General features: G+C 43.5%; 1 protein-coding gene across 3 annotated transcripts in view; it reads right to left on the reverse strand.

The window, feature by feature from the left end:
• Positions 1 to 161: 161 nt before the first annotated feature.
• COG5 (component of oligomeric golgi complex 5) overlaps positions 162 to 12,386 on the reverse strand; it is a 214,829-nt gene continuing 202,604 nt past the window's right edge. For all 3 annotated transcript variants that reach the window (XM_074869976.1, XM_074869975.1, XM_074869977.1), the window contains exons 20-22: positions 12,014 to 12,140; positions 11,390 to 11,469; positions 162 to 853 (exon numbers count right to left, since the gene is read on the reverse strand). In XM_074869976.1, the coding sequence (XP_074726077.1) occupies positions 739 to 853; positions 11,390 to 11,469; positions 12,014 to 12,140 (322 nt within the window). In that variant the 3' untranslated portion in view covers positions 162 to 738. The remainder of the gene's footprint in view (positions 854 to 11,389; positions 11,470 to 12,013; positions 12,141 to 12,386) is intronic.

Raw genomic sequence — 12,386 nt, forward strand, 5'->3', positions numbered from 1 at the left:
GGTGTTGTGTATTTTGTAAAATGAAGAGGACTGATCATTAGGTTAGCCCTGCAGAGATGAGCACGTTCTGCATGGAAGTCTTTACATTAACCCATCCAAAGTATATTTTGATGCTTTGCAGTTAGGAAGCTGCTGAAGAATTTCAGATGCTGAATTCAGGATTGGATAGTCAGTGATGTTCTTTATTACAGTTTAAGCAAAAAGAGAGTTGAAATCAGTATAAATCATTTCAAAGCAAATAGCAGTTCAATAATCATTTATGTTATTTATAAATATTTTTCCTTGTGTTAAAATCAGTGATATTTAGATGGAAACTGATGATTCTAGCGTTTCAAAAGTACAGTCTTCTGAATAAGGCTAAAATGTATCCAACTGTTTAAAACTGTGCTTGTAGGAAAAGAGCTACTTCCTTCTTTGAGATACTAAATTATACTGTAATACTTGAGTGTGTCTAATTTTATACCTTTCTAAAATCAAAAGGATTGCTAAAGAATTATTCATTTTTATTAGATGTAGACTTACAGCACATAAAAATGGTACAATTTCCTTATTTATACACAAATACTATAAGTTCCTATAATTCGAACATAAAGCAAAAAGAAATTTCATGGATGAAGTAGGTAAACACATTTTGTTGTAAAGCTGATTTACGTGGGGATGATTTACATGAACCGTATCTGTGGCACCAAGGACGCAGGGCTGCGTTACTGTCCGCTCCCAGTGTTACTGTCCACACATTCACTGAAGGGTTGACATCGCTTTCTGCAGCAGCTGAACCATTATGGGATAGACTGGTGCGAACTCCTTCCCCTCTCTTGTCCTTACTGATTGAACGTAAGCTTCCAGTGCACCGCTAAAAAAAAAAGTGAAGTAGCTGAAGCAGTTAAATAGCATACAAATGTTGTATGTTCAGGAACTGAAATTAATCAATGACAGAATTTTCCTCAGGTGATCTTACATGTCTCTGTGGAAGGGGGTGGGCAAGAAAGGCCTTACAAAGCGCTACATAAATTGTTTCATGATCTTTCTCTCCTTTCTTGCATGTTTTGAGGAGTGAACAAGTTAACATTTAAATAAGCAGCAGCAGCATGTTGCAGATGGCTTGAAATGACAGCTCTGACGCACAGACTTGGGCACATTGCTGTACTGGTAACCTTTAGAGACGAAAAGAATAGACTCCAGCTGCTGCAGACGCGAAGGGTGCAACTTACAGAATGAAAACTGGGGCACTGGTGAACAACCAAGATGCCTTCAGGTGATTTTCTGGCTGAGTGTTTTAAACTGCTGGTGTCCTTTGGGAAATGCTGCGCTGACCGACAGACAAAGTGTATGTGCGCGTCTGTACGTGTCTGCTGTGTTTTTCTTACACGTTGTCGTAGGAGGGCACACACAGAAGTACTCTTGTGTGATTTACACAGATTGAAAGCTAAGAGGGGCAACTGTGATTACGTACTTGTCTGTACATAATGTAACTTGCATTACAACACAGCCGCCTTTCATCCAACTATTCTAGTAAATAGTATTGTTGAATGACAGCATATCTATAAAACAAAGACTGTAAATGCTGATCTGCTCAAATTCCAACATAATAGTTCATTAAGTGACCCAAGTTAGCTTTGCCATACTTAAATATGGCTTCTAATATTGATTTTCCTCCCTTTTCTATTTCTCCATGTAATAGATACAATGATCTTGGGCTTTCCTTCTAAAACTCTTTGTTTCTATTAGGTTCCATTGGTGCTATTTACAGCAAAAGTGTGACACTAAGGAAAACACACGCACAAACAACAAACCTCCATTTTTGAGTGGGGACTAAGACAACTCCTGATACATGGCTGGTCCTCTTCTGGCGGTGGCAGCTGCAGCACAACTACAGGCTGTCCCAGCCGTGCCCAGGCCCGTCCCATGGGGCAGCGGGTCCTGTGGCTGATGCCAAGCAGCAGGGCTGAAATCGCCACTCTGGGTCACAGAGCGGGGAAGCAGTCCGGGGGGGGGGGGTTGTCTGTCTCCTGCACTCCTTTGTGGAGGTGCCGGGGACACCAGGACACCAGCACAGCTGCTCTGCCAGTGAGGGGTTGTGGTAAGGTGCAGGAACATGCCCAGTCCCACGGAGGGGGGGGGGGGCGGGGGGGCGGGGGGAGGTTGGTGGTGGCTGTGCACATCTGGACATCTGGTGGTGGGGAGGTGCATGGCACAGGGTTAGAGATGGAACTCAGAGCAAGTGCAGTGTCGTGCCTATAAACACACTCAACTGCTGCAGGATGGTGGGCTGGGCCAAGGCAGAGCTGTGTTTATGTTCGCTGCTACTTCCAACAAACTTGTGGTGAAATACTGCCCCATCCTAGCTACTGTGAAGGAAATTACCCCAGACAAAATCAGCACACTGCACAAAGAGTTAAGGGGACATAAGGCAGCACTGCTTACCAACCCATCAGTGCCTGCTGGCACCTGGAGGTGGTAGGCAGTACATAGGCATTTAATTAGGCAAGGCTTAAGGACAGCAGAAACACTGAAGAGTGAGACTCAGCCTCTGTTTCATGCACACATACAGGCTCCTCCTGGAGTGAGGTGATGAGAGAAGAGGGGCCAAGATCCCCGTGTGATGCTGCAGCACTGGGAAGCTACAGCCAAGCCTGGCAAACCAGAGGCAATGGCAGGAAGAAGTGGGGCTGTAACACACTTTGCTGCCTGTCAGTAAAGCTATTGCTAAACCAGCAAGGGTTCTGAACTTCCTAAACAAAAACTAAATCCCACCTATGTCAGAGTGCTGCTGGGAATGTCCAGCAAAGGTCATTTATTAGTGGGCGATGCTCCTGAGGCCAAGAGCCTGGGCTCAATTTGCTGGAGAGATGAGCCTGAGCTTTGGGTTCCGAGAAGCCAGTGGCAGCGATGGCAGCCTGGCCCTGCAAGCAGGTCCTGGGGCTGCACCCGCTCCTGCCAGCAGTGCTCCTCCCCACCAAAGCCAGGCGCTGATCTGTAAGCCTCACTGCCAGAGTGCAACGGGAGGAGCTGGGTGTCCACACATAGCAGACGCACACATGTGCAGTCAGAGTCTCTGGCCTGTTGCTAATGGAATTTGACAGGGAGAGAGTGAAGCGTGCAACTGTACAACCAAGGAACCCGAGGCAGCTTTCCTTCTGAGCACAGGATGGGAATGAAACTGCAAGGGCAAGAGTGCCCACCATGCACCACAGCTCCCGACACCCCCAGGCAGGGCTGCTGGACTTCAGACTCCCTCTGCTGAAGCCCAGAGCACATTGTCTAAGACAGAGGTGATGCAAAAGGAGGATGGACTGGATTACAGGAGCTTTGAGAGGCTTCAGAAGAATAAAGGGACTGAGCACAGGAACAGTCCCTCATGCTGGCCTGGATGCACTTGAGAGCTCTTCAATTTTGATAACTTACTAGTGAGTTATGCTGAGGGGTCCACACCAGGTACCAACACACTCTGAATAGTCACTTTGCATGCTGTCACAAACAGCAAGAGAAAAGTTATCCCCCGTTACAGGCAGGGAAAGAATATTCATTTTATCTAGCCAAAATGAAGGTGACTTCTTCTACTTGGTCAGGTCCCTGAAAACCTTCCGTCTGCTCTTCCCAATGGCCTCTGGTGAGCAGCACAGGGTCTACAGGGAAAGAGGCAACAACCAAAAAACTGCTTGCTGCAGCCACAAAGTGCTTCAGGTGCAGCTCACCTCACTCCCAGCAAAGGCCATCAGCATGATGGACTGCAGAGAGATCAGGCACATCTGCAGGTAAGTTTTAAATCCCAGGATTTAAAAAGAAGTGAGATGGGGGAAAGGGACAGCAGGTGAGTGTGCTTTTTCAGTAAACTGGCCTCTTGTGGCAATGAGGGGCAGAGCATGTGATGAGCAGACTGAGCAGCAGGTGGGAGATGCAGGCAGGGAAGGCTCACAGATCCCATCAAGATGAGGGGAAATGCTTCAGAAGTGTCAGATGTGTCTCGCATTTCCACTTGGGTCAGTGCTCAAGTGCTCTGGTCAGCAGCAATCGTTAAACACATTAGATGTTAGTTACCTTCCACAAAAAATACTCCCTTGTATGAAAAAGACAGTTGAGAAACTCCCATGACAGTTTTCTTACTGTAACTGTTATTCATCTTGCTGAGTCTCTCCCCTTCCACTCACCAGTGTCCCTGTCTTTTCCTCTATGCACTCCCCAAAGTTTTTTGGGCCCAAATAGTTTTTAGAAGTCATCAAAAGCTGAAAATAGAAAAAAACATATTGATCTGCTTAAGTTAGAAAGCTCTGACACCTCTTGGTGAAGTTGTGGGTTGGCATCATTATCCAGATGGTAACACTGCTATCCCTTTCTGACTTTATCTCCTTGCTTTGAAAAAGCCCTTGAAAAAGATGACAGAGATAACCAGATCCCTTCAGATGAAAGGGAGAAGCTTTACCCTAAAAGCAGCACCCAAACCCACTCAATGTCAGCCCTTGATAATCCTTAGCCAGACTGTTATTCCCATCAGATCAAACAAGAAGGAATGAGATTTAGGCTACGCTAAGTGCCCAACACCAGTATTAGAGTCCTGCTGTCACACCTTCCAGCAGCTTTTATCTTTTTTCCTTCTCTCCTGCCTCAAAAGAATCTGATTTAACTGGCAAAACATCAGTGGCAGCCACTGTCCTCTTACAACTCAAAGGGCAGCTAAAAGGAACTTGACAAATTGTTTGGTGGCCTCAGAACTGCCCAGACCCTTCTTTCCAGCAGAGACCAACAGCTTGACAGAAGTTGATCTTTGTCAGCTCTCTTCTGCTGTGCTCACTCTTTTACTGTGGCTTTGCTTGTGTTGTTTCAAAGAGACAGAGTCAAACTTCATCAATATGACCAACCCAGGAGCATCTTAACTATCTTTTCCACTCAAAAGACAACCAATAATTACTACTCCATCAATACTATAAAGTGAATTCTCATGTATTTTTCTAAAACAGACCTTGTACAGCTTTACATTAAGCAATGAAAATAAAACCTTTCTCAATACTCTAAGACTAAATGCATTCACTATTTTCCCATGTCCCATGCTTGTACCTCCAATGAAAGTATTTAAGCGCTCTAAAGTTGAATGTTAAAATGCAATTCATAATCAATAACTTCACCTGAAACGCTACAACAAAAGCTTGGCTTTGTGTGTAAAAACACTCTTTAACTAGGAGTGTAGTGATAGGACGAGAGGTAATGGTTTTAAACGGAAAGAGAGTAGATTTAGATTAAATATAAGGAAGAAATTCTTCACTGTGAGTGGTGAGACACTGGAACAGGTTGCCCAGAGAAGCTGTGGCTGCCCCCTCCCTGGAAGTGTTCAAGGCCAGGTTGGACGGGGCTTTGAGCAACCTGGTCTAGTGGAAGGTGTCCCTGCCCATGGCAGGGGGGTTGGAACTCGATGATCTTTAAGGACCCTTCCAACCCAAACCATTCTATGATACGATTCTTCTCAGACAGTAGGAGTTTCACTAATGGCCTAATCCACAAAGACATGGTGAGCACCAACTGCTCACCAAATTTAATATTTATGTAAGACTCCCTTGTCTTGTCAGCCTTCAACTTGTGAAGGTTATTCTGCAAATGCCACATCTCCCATTGGTGGGGATTCTGCTGTAACGCCGGGAGAAAAACTGACAGGAACTCCAGTGCCAAGAGAATGAACTAGTCATGGAGAAACATCTACTACTGAACAAAGGACATGGGCACCTCCAGAGCAGAACTGGCCTGGAGAACTACCTACTTCACGTACCCATCAAGGCAGAGCAGCAGCCTGCCTCCCACGTGGGCAGGTGTAAGAAAGCAGCTGGAGGGGCCTCACACTGAGTGAGAGGATGAAAAGCTGCTGCAGCTGCTACAGGCTGGGAGCCAAGAGGCAGCCACAGTCACCTGGAGCAACACACCCTACCTGATGACCATGGAACAGCTCATAATCACGGTCAAGCTCTGATCAGCTCAGGAAACTCTCCTCTGCAGTGCTGCCCATGGTAATGACACAATGGTGACAGGCCAGGAAGCCTGTCCATCCTATTAGGAACAGCATTGCCTATAACAAAAGGTCCAGGTAGTAAAATGGCAGAAATCATTAATCCAGGGAGAAAGATGTTTGGAGTCCAGAGAATAACGGTGAGGTTGCTTCAGAGCACAAGGGAGGAATGGGCTGCGAGAGGTAACCAAAGCATCACTGGTCATAAAGTAGGTGTGATTTCAGAAGTACATTTGGGATGGGAATTTTGTTCTTCTGAAGAGAGTTACCAAGTCTTAAGGGTGGGATTTCGGGACTGCAGCATACAGAAATACGGAAGCGCAGGAAGCTGCTTACGGCAAAGCAAGATGGTTGCTGCTGCACGCAGCCAGATTTCAGCTCAGGCTGGCTGAGCTGGGCAACTTGTAACAATGCACTTCACTGAACTTGCTGAGGTACCAACATGAGTGTGCCTCATTTTGGGAGATAAATGAGTTTAGTAGCTTTGTTAACATCTGAAATGCAGATTTTATTATGACATTTTTGTAAATTTTATCAGTCTGAGCTCAAACAAGCTCTTGTAAACTATGCTGGCAGTACAGAATTCAATTCAGAGGCACCAGTTTACCATTAAAATCTTTTCTTAAAAAAAGGTAGGCTTGCTCCTGTAGAGGACACTGTAAAAACACTAGTGCCTAAGTAGTAATGGAAAAATAAACGGCATCATGGGTGAAAGCAGTATCATCAAGTCTCCAGCACAGAAGAGATCACAGCTGTTGTCATATAAAAAGATGTAATTTATAGTTATATTACCGATGTTTAAGAAGATGGAAGAAACCCTGTTTATGTAATATACAAAACATACTCTTGAAGGGATTAGACTAAATAATGCCCTAAATTCAGCATCTTCCAGTCTAATAAAGGACATAAAACCTGTTCAGCAATCTGTTTCTATTTTAAAAGACAAGCTATGGTATACATTACAAATATTGTTTGTAAAAGAGAGCTATGGAAAGAGGGTTGGTGGGGTGTTCTGCATATATTAATGCTTCATTAAAAATGCCATAAGAAGTAAGGAAAAAAAATCTAAGTTTAAGATGCCCTCCCACATAAGGAAAAGGATTTTAAAGCACTTATTAAATTACTTCACTTGCTTGAGCAAAAACATGAGCTTTCTTGGAAATCAGGACAAGCTGATTATATAAGACCCAGATAGTTCTTTTTTAAAATGTTATTTCAACCCATGAAGATTTATATCTACAGTTAAAATTAAAAAAAAAAAAAAAGTATGATTTGGGCTGTGGTTCTTAAAGGGATCTTAATGCATATCATTTAGAACTACTCTAATTAATTAGTTCATTTTATATGGAATTGTGAATACTAGCACTACCCTTCTGGGCTCTGACTTGGTCAAATGGAGCCTGATTTACACTGTAAGCTTCAGAAGAGGCAGGGATCACAATTCTGTTCAGTAGTGGGGTAGTGCCCTGTGCACTCAGGTCCCAATCAATTAGCAGGGCAGCTGGAGGCCAGCAGGGCCAGACTTTTCTTTAGTACTCTGTTAAAAGTCTGTTTGCTCTGCAAACTTCAGGGCAAAGAATAAAATGGAAAACATGCTGTGTAAGAGCACATCTGTCTGACACCAGATCTATTTAATCGAGTGCTACAAAAGTTACTGTAAAACTGAACAGCATCATCTGCAGGACAACAGATTAGCAAGAGACATCTCTGGTTTATTCCAGATTGCATAATAAAGAGATCAAAGGAACTGTGCGTTGACAGACAAGTCTAAGTGACATGGAGGGTTTTTATGAATGGCCTGGTGCTGGCCGGGGAGCGCTCGGAGGCGCAGGGAGCGCGCAGCAGCCCTCCAGCCACACTGCGTGGCTGCCTCTTGCTTGCTTTAAGCAGAGCAGAGCAGTGACCCAGCACAGCTCTGCTGATTGCGGCAAAGCTGTCACGCTGCTGTGCCTAGTGAGACTGAACCTAATGCACAGATGGGGCTTTCGTGGTGATCCCCAAGCAGGCATTTGTCCCAGCCCCCGGCAGGTTAGTGGTCAGAGCCACTCTCTGGCTCAGGATATCAGCTCATTACGAAAACGAAGCCTTCACTGGGCCTGACTTTCAAATCTGCTCCAGCAACAGTGAGCTTGAGTAAGGGGAGTCTACCCACACTCAAATGGTAAAGATAAGAATTTGGCCCTTGAGTGGATGAACTGTCCATCAGGCTGGCTCAAATCCTGCCACATCTAACAGGGTTTCTTTTATGGAAGAAAGGTTGAGTTTTCGAACTTAATTTAAAAAGAAAAAGAAAAGAAGTGCCCTGGCCACTTAAAGAAGGGCTCCTTTCAACACAATCTCCGCTCCGGGAGGATGCCTGCAGCGGGGTCATCTCACCTAACTCTGAATGCCTGCAGGGCAGCTGTCTGCCTGAGAGAGCTCCCATGTCCCAGCCCACGCTCCCTTCACTGAGCAGAGAAAATGGAGCTTTCAGGACACAACGCAACTGACCTATTTTAGGTACCTACTTCAGGATGAGATGAATCAGCCCCAGCAGCGCCTGTTTCTCTCTGTTGACTATAAAGGGAGTCTAGCTAATATACCTCTGGCCAGGTAAATACCACCCTTCATGCTGAATACAAGCAAAAAGAAATGCACAAAAATGCTCAGAATGCTACTAATTCATAGCATTAACACCACACTGCATATGAAGCGTTTAAGAACTACAGAGTGGAAGAAGCACTGCAATTAGCTTTAATATGAAGCTGTAAGGATTCTGATAACACAAGTGAATTAATATCTAAGCAGCAGGTCCCCAGAGTAATTGCACAGTCGTTACAAAGGGAAGTTGCAGAAAATTACCATTTGCAAGGTTGCAGCAAACATAAAGATAATTTCTTGATGTAGGCCAGGGATCTGAAGGCTTGAACATCCAAGGTTCAATTAGCAGAGCTGAACAACTACAGGCAGAAAAAGCTTGAAGAAGGTGACTGATAAAAGACTCCAGACAAATGAGCAAGATGCCTGTAGTTCAATTTCGGTTCATGAGACACATGAAGAGCTGGCTCAGAAATCTTTCAATAGAGTATTAAAGAAAATATGAGTGAAACGTGGCTATACTAGTGACTGACGTTTGCTTGCCTGCCCTATGTACAGATAATCAGCCTATTTAGAAATGACTAATAGGCATGAGAGGAGATGGTAAAAAGGTGAATGCATACAGCAATGCCTACAGAGGTTACCAGTGTCTGCAAAGGAGAACCATCCCCTTCCCTCCAGAATGCCTGACCTGCATTCAAGGGTTGGTCAGCTAGTCCCCGCTCTTTGTTCCTCCACATGCGGTGCTACATGAGCTGCCAACCAAACCACCCGAGGGAAGAGTCTGCTTGACAGATCCAGTGTAGTTAATTCATGGGGCTCAGTAAAGCTGCATGAGTGATGCCTGCCAGCGGTGGGCCTGGGGATGGATGGAGAAGCAGTCAAGCGTGGGCAGTGACAAACAGCCTTGCTCTGGCGTAACAAGAATAGGGAAGAGACACTGGAATGCCAACAGAGGCCTTTGGGAAGGGCAGATCTTCAAAGCTGCCCTCTCCATGCCCTGGGAGGACGGCTGTCCAAGCACTCCACAGTGCAAACTAAAAGGACCAGAGTCTCACTGTAAAATGCTCAAGTGATAACCTTGCCAAGTGATAACGTTGCAGCAGCACATTCTTGAAATTACAAAGTTAAAATATTGTAATAGTGTGTCTCATGCAAAATGAATAAAGGGTTCAATGAAAGGATTGAAATGAAAAGCTAAAGTATTCCCGCCACACTACTTGGTCTGATAGATGACACTCACTCTGCCTAAAAGCCTTGTCCCAAGGCTTGTCCCTTAACACCTCTATGGTCAGAGCAATTTATCAGTGTCTCAAAATGACCACCAGCAAGCCCACTAACTGAATCAGTCTGGATGAAATTTAATTGCAAGCAAAGACAAAAACGTGCTGTAGCTTAAAGAATGCATTTTCAAATTCGTGTAAAAGGATTGAAGAGAAAAAATCGAATCAGTTCTCAAATGATTTGCATTCCTGACTTTCCCTAACATGTCTGAAATTCAACATTGTCAGTTTTGCCAGTACTATCAGGACAGAAATTACAATCGAAATATTCATAACTAAATTACATATACAGCTGTATCAGCCCTGTACCTACTATCCATTACCCTGTAATTCAAGGTGTCATGGCTTGAGATTCAAGAAAACTTAGTTTTGTAGCCAAACTAGACTAACAACATGTATGATTTTCAAAAAATACTCTTTTAATATGCATATGAAGAGACACAGTTTGCATTTTAATATTTTGGAAATAAATCCTACTAACATCTACTGGTGATCAACTAGTATTTCCTTAATTGGTCCGAGCACTACATTGGACTGTATGGTGCTATCAGCTTCAAGAACTGTAAATATTTATAGCAGACTCCTCTCAGCTGCTTTAAAAGTGCAGACAGATAATGGTTGATCTTCTCAAGCACAACCACTGCTGGCTGGAACTTAAAAGTGAAACAGTTTTTATGATTTCAGCAAAAGCTGGCAACATCAACGTGCAGAAGTTTAAGGACAGAGTTGGCTCCCAGATCAAGCCCAGTGCAGCTATGTGCCACAACTTTTCCCGTGCCACTGGAGTGGGTGACACTGAGGTCGGGACAGGACACTGGGAAGATGGCTGGAAGACTTGGAGTGTTAGGAGCCAAATGACCATCTGAGCCTTGAACCCTGAGGATCCTCAGGCTGGCTCTGTCATGTTCATGCAACACATCTGTTCTCTCTAACGTACTTTAAAAATCTGCTTGTTTTGAAAAACAAGACTATTCATAACTTTTCCTAACATTTTAAGATGCAAAACAGTATTTAGCTATAAAGTCATCTACCCTAGGAAGATTTTAAAAATCTGACGTAATTATCACTTCCTAAAGATCCCGGGCTGATTTCCTGAAGACTAACATTACAGGGGTGTAACAAGGGTCTTCCATTTTTAAATTCCCACCTACATTTTCATTGCTGAAGCTTCCAAAGCTTCTCTTTCCTAATACAGAAGACAGGACAGCTGCAGCCTTGACTTTCCAACATTTGAGAGAGGCAGTTTTGCTAAAACACAGTATTAATTTAAACCACCATTGTGCATCATTTCCTTCCTTTGCAAGAGGTTATGTGCTCCTTCCAAAGGCACTTGAGGGTTTGGGTACAGGGGGTGGAGAAGTGTGTTCAGTTTATATATTCTCCCATTTAGCAACTCATCCCATGAGTGGAGAGAGGGTAACAGTATTTATGATACATTTCCTATAGCACATTTTTTTACTTTTCAAGACCAGTCCTGGTGTGCAGATAAGTTACTGCTCCATTATCATAAATGTAGAGAAGAAAGAAGCATGATTTTTACCGTATGAGAGCAAGCCTGTCTTTTTCAGATGGATGATCATCAAGCCACTGGGAGTAGCGGGCAATGGACCACTCAGCCCTCTGACACAGAGAAACACAAACATCAATTACACATAAATGTGAAAAAGGAAACACACCAATTTCAGAATTAGAGATGACATAAATGAAGATCACATGAGGCTCTCTTAATACTGCAGTGATGCAGAATGAGTTAAGGAATTAGAGGCAATTAACAGAAGTAGTCCAATATGTTATTTGGGAGCTTAGAGGTGATCTCCTACATCAGCCCAGTTCTGACAGGGGTTTGAACTGAGATTTCCTGTATCTTACATGAGCAGGATCCAGGCAATTTGCAGTCTGGGATAAGACCTGCAATTTCTTCTATGAGCTGACAGACTATTAAAGAATTGAGAGTCTATTTAAAATCTGGTTATCATCTTCCTACTGTTAATTTATCAAAACATGAAGTCAAAGACCATAACACCTTCACCACAATAAAAACAAAAGCCAACAAATCATATAAAGTACGAGCTTGAATATTTTTTAACTAAAATAACTAGGGCGAACTACAATGTTCATTCCTCCTTAGGACATCTCGAAAGGAAAGACAGGTTGATCTTATTACCTGGAAGGGTGATTTTAACTCTGGTGGTGCTCTTGTAAATAAGAACTGAAGAATAATGCTGAATGGAATAACCTCTCCCAGAGCTGGGCTACTGGCAATATGCTCACTGGTCTGGAACAGCAGTGGTCTGGAAAAATGTAGCAATATACTTGTGAAAGGAAGAAAAAGCAAAGCTTATGCATTAGAACAATGCCTATATGGTAGCAATATTGTGTTAGGACAGAATCATCTAATTTCTTTCCACTAGTCTGCATCTTAGGTTTTCAACACAGGTTCAGTTTGTAAAAATTTACAGAAGTTGCCTATTGTAATTACACAACACAAGACTGTAAATTTTATATTTCAGTGAAAACACTTAGGGTAACTATAGAAC

This window comes from Strix uralensis, chromosome 5 (genome assembly GCF_047716275.1).
Source record: "Strix uralensis isolate ZFMK-TIS-50842 chromosome 5, bStrUra1, whole genome shotgun sequence".
NCBI lineage: Eukaryota > Metazoa > Chordata > Aves > Strigiformes > Strigidae > Strix > Strix uralensis.